Raw genomic sequence first — 8,938 nt, 5'->3', positions numbered from 1 at the left:
TAGGCTCGCCGCGATACTGTCTTCTCGGGCTCTACCTGTAAGGCCCTCGGACGATCCTCTGCGTAGAGTCGCATTCCCGGAGGTCTACCTGAATCATCTGGCGGTGACGTCTTCGTTTCAGGGCCACGTAACGGATCTTCGGTCTTCTAAAGAAACTGTGGCAGCTTTTGGCGCGCGCGGTCACTTCGGTTTGCCGCCAATTCTGCTCTACAACTGCGAAGTCAGTGTCTTTTTCCGCAATGCCTTCGTCTCGGCGGCATCACTGGCTCTTCTGACTGGTTTCTCCCAGCGTCGCTCCTTCCATTTCTACTTCGGGGTCGACGAGCAGCACTGGTAGCAGAAATAACACGGTATTCGAACGAAATGCAGTATTCGTTCGGCAAATCGAAATTTAGCATGGTCGTAAACTTTGTAAATAGCGAGATCAGATCTGCTAAAATGCGGCTCCATTGAACGTGGTTGCAGGCGGTTACTTTTTAATCGACAGGGTCCAGATATTTTGAAATAACGTCGTATGCTACCCTGTTTGAAGTCCTCATTCCAGGGCAAGACCATAATTCATTGGGTCAGACAGGGATTTGGGGAAGATCACTGAATGGATTGGGCAAACATTCGATGGCTCTGTATTTCCTCTCTTTTCAAAGTGAAGGTGAAATCAATTTCGAGAACATTTGTCATTTCAACGATCCTTCCTCGTTTCGTTCACATGTAGTAGGAAATCCGATACTCATCGGGAGAACCGCAAGTACGAATGTGCATCGTTCGAATGATGCTCCTCCAAAAGACCGCATTTTCTGAGCTCGGAATTCATCTCTATTCGCTGTAGGCGTTATCCAAGGAAACCCGCGATTTCTCCCCGAGCTGGTTCTGTGATCTGACATCAGCGCACGAAGGATTCATTATCGCTCTTACCTTTTGGCACTCATCGTATCCGATTCAGTTGATATAAAATGAACGATAAATAATATCCACAGGATAACTGATGGCCGGAATGAATACGCGCATCGGCAGCGAGGATTCTCCAGAATCTCAGAGTGAAACTGACCTTGACACAAATCAACGGGACAGCCCGCAAGTCTCTCCGAGTTGAGCCGTGGAATGACTCCGTCAGGAATAGCAGGCTTTGAGTTTTGTCCGAACTATCCGAGTGCTGTTCCTGACCCAATCACCTCGATTCTAGCCGATACCGAGTACGGCATCGAATTTCTCTATTCGGTGCATTCTGCCTACAACGCATAACATTTTCTCCCTCGGGCCATAGGATTTCTGTCGTGTTTATTTTCCTTGTTTAGTGATCTCCGATAAGGGAGACGAATCGGCCTCGCCTCTCCACCTTTCGGAACACATCATTTCAAGAAAAAGGAATCTATCGCAAGGTCGTACTCGATTCAAAAAAATGCTCGAGACTGATAAGAGTTCAAGTGCATGGGGATTCCAGTGCTGAATCGATCGGAGAACAGATCCGCGGCATTCAGGGCTGCCGCCCATTCAGGAATACAAGAAATTTTAGAACAGAAGAGTAGCGTCGAGTCGAACATCTCGGAAATCGTAGGCCCATCCGAGCGGACAAATCGCCGGAGAGATGGAGTGGTATTGAGGTACTTGAATGTACCGGGAAGAAGCCCCGCAAATCCTGAGTCGATGGCGCATCCAGAAAGAGAAACTAGTCTGGGAGTTCTCGGTGCGAACAATCGGTTGAAGCAGCATTGTTGAGGGACGCATGTGGACTTGGTACGATTAGAGGTATTTAAAGCACGATCGCCCCTGGCTCCGGCTGAGTGCACTGAACGATGTCGTGCACCACACATGCTATGTAGTGCCGTTACGAATACGGACCGGAACAAATGACGATAATGACCTCCTCGGAGACACGTGTTGCCGAACACAGACAATGCTTTCGGAGATCCCGCTACGTATTTCACATTGCTCACTGACCGTGGAGACGGCACACCTCCCGAAACGGTGGCACGGCAGCCCCAGCGGTGACATCTGAATACAGCTCGGATAGTGCTCCATCACGGAAAATCTTCTTTTGATCGCTCAGTACTACTGCGACAGAATAATAATTGTGGGATCCAAGAGGGTGATTCCTAGGCTTTGCCACCGCGGTCATTTAGCGCAATTTCGGTTTCTCTTCAACATGGGACTCTACGGGGGACAGCGATAACAGCAGTCAAAACCCGCGGTTTTTCATAAAAATTGCGTTTTTTGGCGGCCCCCAAGCGCGGCAGGAATCGAAATCGGAATCTTCTGCTGCAGTTGGTGCATCTGGCAAAGACTAGTGGTTTCCGATCACAGAAACGGAATTCCCGTCGGCGGCGGTTTCGGTTGCGCTCCTTGCCAAGCATGTCCCCTTCTGTCTGAGCAACAGATTTGGCTGGTTTACTATCGCAGCTCCACCAGCGATGACCGTTCGGAAGAGAAAACCGTTGGCCGAAGGCAAAGCAGAAGACCAAGACGATGCCGACGTTCGTCGGGGGTAGGGTAGTTGAACTTCGTTTGCATAATTTTCCGCAACGGTTTAAATCGTCAGTCGGTAAACCAGTCCAGAAAGTCCGTTGGAACGATTGGAGACGCCGATCACGCGTGCGGATCAATAAGCTAACCCGTCCGATCGGAGCAGGCGATACAGACAACTGTTTTTTTCCGGTCTCCGATTCGACGGAATCTCTTATGGTTACCAAAAACAACTCGAAATCGAACACACCGCGCAACTTTGTCTTCGCACGCACGCATGATTGGAGTAGACCTCCACGAAGAGCCCAGAGCAGATCGAAGATTTCCAGACCTGAGGGAATTCATCGAAGACTTTACTCAATCAGTTGGACCGGCTCGGCATCATTAATTCACTCGCCAGATTCCTTCAAAGATGCGATTGGGGTCGAACCCGTGGACACGTTGATCCCGGTGGACCGGCGAAAGATTCGGAGATTCGTTGAAACGGATCCCAGTTATCCGGCGACATCTGTTGACAGGACACACAATAAATATAGTGCCGTGCTTCCACGTCGGATTTGTTTGGTTTGAGCTTCTATTCGAATACGTTTCTGCCCTCACAATGTGAGCCGGTGGCATCAATGACAGAGATCGGAACAGATCCGTGAAGAGTTCACGCCCGCCCTCGACCGATGGAGTTTCGGTTTCCGCGAAATCTGCCGCTGCACCCCGCCCTCAAGCTGCCCGAACTGTCCTCGGATGATGAAACGATGACAGCATTAGCCATTCCGATCCCAGGAGGCATCGCGTTTTGCTCTGACGATGAGATACGATTCTCCTGATCCTATCGGAGGGACCCGTGTGTACGCGAAATGGCCTCCAGTTTGGCGCCAACCAACTCTTTCTTTTCAAAAAATGAAAGCAAATTCCTACTCCTGATGACGTCGTTGTTGTTGCCGCGCGCAACTGCCCTTGAATCATGCGCGCCGGCGAACCCCACGACAATATTCTCACCGCTGACACACTTTTCCGCGCTCCGTCGACGACGGCGAAAAACAACAAGTGAAGAGGGATGTCAATCGCCCCACAAGCGCGCCAAGCCTTCACAATGCAAAGCTCGGGGAGGCGGTCGCGGCGCTGTCTGGCGCGCGCGGTAAGTCGCCAAAAAATTTGACGTGACTCATGCCCAGGAAGCTCTGACTCTCCCCTCAGGCCGGAGACCTTCTAACATCATCGGTCATCGAGTATCGGGTCAGATGACCGACGGGAACGATCCGTCAGCAAAGTGGGATTGATGAACTCTCATAAGAAGCTCATCAGTGATAAACTTGTCTCGTTCCTCAATCGAGGCTACTACGGCGCCCACTGGATGGAGACCCGGTGAGTGGCTTGGAGGAGGAATTGAAGACCCTTCGGAGTTCCTCTAAGCGAAAGCAGCTCCGAGTCGAATCGGACGATTCGGGAACAAGTCTTCTTCTCTACTGGATGAGCTCCAGGCCGGCTGCCATCGATTCTGGTGATTGGCAGGATCGACTCTTGGAGTGTCGAGCGAGTCCTTAGGTGAGCGTCCCGCGATTCCGGGAGCACGATGTCTCAGAGGAGATCGTACGGAAGCGACTGGATGTTCGTTCCTACGGCCTGACATGCCCCACATCCTTTCGTTGCTCGTTTATCAAGTGTAACTCGAACTGTCGACTAGACTGCTTTTTTGTCCAAAAAAACCTCGAAAAACCGTTGGGCATTTAAAGGGAAGCACTCGACACATTACACCCATCATCATCGTGATCATTGAAATCTGTTCACGTGTCAACACGCGAAGAGCTACGACTCAATCAGTATCGGGTTGCGGCGACCAGCGTTTCTAACGGAAGTGACAGTGTGAGACGGAAAGCGAGACAAATGCAGTAATTCGAGAGGAGATCTGGAACCGAATCAGCCCTTCATGCTCGCTCTGATTCTGGCTTCAGGGTCCAGCCGATCTCTGACTCATGCAGACGCAGAGAAGCTTGCCCAGAATTTTCTCGTTTGGAGGACGGACCGATTTTGGTAAGGGGGGACAGGTCTGAAATGGCGAACTTGTCCTATGCTTGGGCACTACGTGAGGTGGTTTTCTGAGGGGCAAGGGGCCCGCTACTGACTGTGATCTGTGGAGGCCACAGCTTCCGATAGCCTTCCTCGGAATCATTCAATCATCTTCATAGTAATATCGGTATCCGATAGCGCTTCCAAATTCCACCGGCTGTCGATGAGCGATTACTGGACGACACATGGATGCTGCTCGCTCCGAGCAACTAAGACGGACTAATTCATGATACGAGGGAGTCGAGAAGCGTCTATTACATGAGTTGTTACGACACCGGTTAACATTTGAAGAGACTTCGTGTCCCCAAGGGTCCTCAAAAGGATTCCTCAAGAGTCCCGCCCACTTCCCCGGGCAGAATGCGAGCTTTCCTCAGAGTCTTACTAAATATTCATCTAACCAGGTGTGCAGCTCAGCGTAGGACGGCCTCAGACTATGGCGGCAGTGGTGTGCTCGGTCGATCCCATTCGGGAGAAAAAAGGTTTTGACTGCGCCGCGACGGGCCTCTGGGAGAGATCGAATGCCGTGTTGCGGGCCAGCGGGTCATTTTGCTCAGGGGCAAGAAGAATCCTTTCCCGTGGTTAACCGTGGACAAACGATATTCACCCTGTAGCTTCGGCGATCTGTGACTTCGAGCATCTCCACGCTCCTCGACTCGTCGGAGAAGCTTTTCGGAGGGGGACGTGACTTCACGCGCAACCCGGCGCGATAGTGCATCGTCGTCGACCGGAAAACACACCACATCTCCAATGGGAGCCCTTTGATCCCTGAGCGTACTAGCACCCCGGTGGATTTTATGCAATCCATGCCGCGTCATTCCGCTCATCGGGATGCGGTGACGGAGAAGATTTCATGCTCATGGGATCCGAGCGGCGAATGCAACTCATTCCCACAGCCGCGCCCTGCAGCAATCAGCGAGCGGGGAAAACATCCGCTGATGAACGTTATTCTTCACGGCCGTCTGCGTTTCGCGGAGATTCGAAATGTCGACAACAACAGTGGTGGCGGCAGTCGCCGCAATAACGGATCCGAGGGAATATACCGGGCAGAATTCGGTTCGAGCTCGCTTGCGGAGTCGGGAGGCCGGTGACCTGACGGAACTTCGCCACAATCATGGATGTGGGAACTATTGACGCCACACCTGAGTGAGTAGCGCTTATCGAACGGGATGCATACTCTCAGAGCCCCGATCCAGCCGTGGCATCGCAGTCGCTGTTCTAATCCATCAGAGTGCTCGCGTGATTCTACCAGCTCCTGAACCACCTCTTTTTTCCCCCGAAGCTGTAATGGCTTCTTCTCTACCAGACAGACACCTCGGGAGCACCACATTCTGAAAGGCAGAGCCTTAGCAGCAAAATTGCGGACCGCAAGAGAGGTCAGTCTCGACTTCGAGCTCCTTCTTCTTCTATATAACAGCATGTACACAGTGGTGGCGAAAATCTTAAGAACGGCAGCTGGAAGTACCGAAGAGGGGAATTTCGACCACAGCTGTATAATCCTAATTCAATTCCTACTTACACGAATAGTGTAGGTCGATTCAGGATCGGGGGATGAATAAAGAAATGTTGACACTCCCCGAAAACGACCTATCGAGCAAGTAGATGAGTTGCGGGAGGGGTCTCCATTTCAGGACGGCATCCTCATTGACAAGGATACACGAGAGCGGCTACTAAGCGATGCCGATGCCGAGAGCGCCAAGGCTTTCAAAGACTTATGTTCTCTATTCGACGAGAGCTTGGAGGTCTCAACTCGTGTCGCTACTTCGCTCGAGGGGAAGCGGACCTCTGGCTCGAAGAAAGATCAACTCGATGAGGCACCAAATTTATCGCTCTTCAGTGGCGGAGTCTTGAGAGATTACCAGAAAGAGGGAGCCGCATGGCTGGTCAAACTCGGGAAACAGGTGAGTTGGAAGCGGTCAAGAGCCTCGACACAATTCCGCGCCAATTTCCTAGTTAGGCCTGTCCGCAGACTCGTTCCTCCAGTGGTTTTTCCTTTCACCGCAGGGACTGAACGGGATTCTAGCGGACGAGATGGGTCTCGGCAAAACTGCGCAATCTATTGCGATGATATGCCATTTGGTGGCAAGTGGAGCCTCGGGACCGTTCCTTATATTGTGCCCGCTGTCCACCGTCAGGAACTGGGAGAATGAGTTCAATCGATTCAGTCCGGCACTGCCCGTCCTGGTCTTGCATGGACCGAAGACTAAACGAGCGACAATTCGACGGAAACTTCGCATCAGACGGGAACTGGGGAACGGCTCCGAAAAGTCAATTTTCCCGGTTGTAATCGCACCTTATCATAGTTTCGTGGCCGACTCGAAATCACTGTCGCGCCTAAAGTGGTCGTACCTTGTTCTGGACGAAGCCGCAGTCATCAAAAATTGTGAAACGAGGCTCTACAAGAGCGTGTCCTCGCTGTATGTTACCGGGAAATTGTTACTCACCGGTACCCCCCTCCAGAATAACATAAGAGAGCTCTTCAACCTCTTGCATTTTATCCTACCGAACATCTTTCACAACTATCGCCTGTTCGAAGGCTGGCTCGAGGAGCTCGACGCTCATCGAGAAGAAGGCAGTTTTGGGGACGGGGACAGCTGCCAGCTCGTCAGCACAATGCACAGCATCCTCGCACCCTTCTTCCTACGCCGTACCAAAGAATCAGTGAGACTCGACTTACCTCCGAAAAAGCATATCATCGTATATTGTCCGATGACGAGACTCCAACAGAGTTATTACAAGGCGGTACTCTTCGCCAAGGAAAAAGCGAGGAAGGAAGATGAAGCGCTCATTATAGAGGATGGCGCCCAGTCTCTGCGAACCTGTCGTCTCTTCAACGCTTTTGGCGAACCATCGGAGAAGACTCGCCGCGAGATGCGGATCGATCCACCAGCTAAGCCGAAGAAATGGTTCGGGGGCGAGGACGCGGAATCTCTGAGCATATACTCGAGGATTGGTTCCTCTCGAGTACAGTCCGGTGCTCGAGTACCGAATGAATCCACTGACGACGCAATGCGATTGCTAGACAAAGGCCGCGTGAAATTTAGCGGTGCGACCATGAATAACATACTCATGGCTCTCCGGAAAACGGTCGCACATCCATGGTTGCTGGATCTCGACAAGTCTTGGGGTGGTGATTATCCGAGGAACAGAGCAGCTTTGCTCGAGAAATCTGGGAAAATGCAGGTCTTCGACATTTTGCTTCGTGGACTTCTGGAGAAAAATCACAAAGTCCTGGTGTTCTCAGGCTTCACGTCGGTTCTCGACCTCATCAGCCTGTATCTGGCTCTCAGCAAAATCGAGCACTACTACCTGAGCGGACGCACGAAACTAGACGAACGACAGGAACTAATCGACGCCTTCAACAAGCCGAACTCGGTGGAAAAAGTGAGTGGAGGGTGGATATTATTCGGAAGGGAATCAGACGTCCGAGGTCGAGGTGAATCTCACAATTTGAGTCAGGGCTCTTCTCAGGGGTGGAGAAAATTCATTGATCTTTCAGGTATTTCTCCTGTCAACTCGCGCCGGAGGTCTGGGAATAAACCTGACAGGAGCGGATACAGTGATATTTTACGATACAGACTGGAACCCTCAGATGGATCTTCAAGCCGCGGATCGATGCCATCGGATCGGGCAGAGTCAGAGAGTTGTCATCTACCGATTGATAACCAAAGAAAGTGTGGATGAGAGAATCCTCGATGTGGCTACGAATAAACGTCGACTCGAGAAACTCGTGATGAAGTGCGGAAGGTTCGAGAAAGTCACAACTATCAGGGATCTCAAGGAACGTGATCTACTCGAAGTGCTCAAAAGCGTCGATTGGGACGCCGCATTGGATGGAGATCTGCTGGACCCGTCGCGAATTTTAGCTCTCACCGATCGCGATTCGGTTTTCTCAAGTGAAGAGAACAACATTTGAGGTTACATTTGACCCGGAGATGGCATGGCATCATCATATCTCTCGCCGTCGAGGTACTCAAGCGCTTAGCAAGGCGCTGTATGAGATTCGGTGTGGTTTCTTAAAGACATGAACGGTTGACAGGAACGATTTAAAGGCTTTGGTCTAATCTTTAAATTTTACCAGCGACAATAAAACCGAAAATAGAGGAAATTCCCTGCAGTCGATATCCGTCCCCATCGATGAGACTCCCCAGAACACCACCGACGATCGATGGGAAAAAATGTGGGTCGACTCAAGTCCGGCTTTGGAGAGAGTCGCTTCCCGGTCGGATTTTTTCACCATCTCACTTCAAGTTGCGGGATAGCCTAGTGGTTTCAAACATGTATTAAGCACGAATGGAATGATCTAGGTGAGGAGAATCTGAGCGGCAATCCTCCTAAACTCGATGGGTAGAGAAGGCCATTGAGAGGCAAGATATAAAGGAAATGGAGCTCAATTATTGAGCGACCGATTCTGCATTTATTC

At 51.2% G+C, this 8,938-nt stretch overlaps 1 protein-coding gene across 1 annotated transcript; it reads left to right on the top strand.

Moving 5' to 3' along the window:
* Positions 1–5,629: 5,629 nt before the first annotated feature.
* Positions 5,630–8,707, top strand: LOC100904563 (ATP-dependent DNA helicase DDM1). Its single transcript, XM_018639534.1, has 5 exons — positions 5,630–5,661; positions 5,798–5,891; positions 6,147–6,416; positions 6,520–7,899; positions 8,015–8,707. Exons 1-5 carry the CDS (start codon positions 5,630–5,632, stop codon positions 8,429–8,431), a joined length of 2,193 nt encoding a protein of 730 aa, XP_018495050.1. The 3' UTR covers positions 8,432–8,707.
* The last annotated feature ends 231 nt before the right edge of the window (positions 8,708–8,938 follow it).

This window comes from Galendromus occidentalis, unplaced genomic scaffold (genome assembly GCF_000255335.2).
Source record: "Galendromus occidentalis unplaced genomic scaffold, Mocc_1.1 scf7180000077442, whole genome shotgun sequence".
Lineage (NCBI taxonomy): Eukaryota > Metazoa > Arthropoda > Arachnida > Mesostigmata > Phytoseiidae > Galendromus > Galendromus occidentalis.
Note: the sequence above shows the minus strand (reverse complement) of the source record. Positions and strands in the feature narration are given on the sequence as shown.

Coding starts and splice junctions, on each gene's coding strand:
- LOC100904563 (XM_018639534.1), top strand. CDS start 5,630: ATGGATGTGGGAACTATTGACGCCACACCTGA. Junction 5,662..5,797: donor ACTATTGACGCCACACCTGA/GTGAGTAGCGCT, acceptor TTTCCCCCGAAG/CTGTAATGGCTTCTTCTCTA. Junction 5,892..6,146: donor AATTGCGGACCGCAAGAGAG/GTCAGTCTCGAC, acceptor TCTCCATTTCAG/GACGGCATCCTCATTGACAA.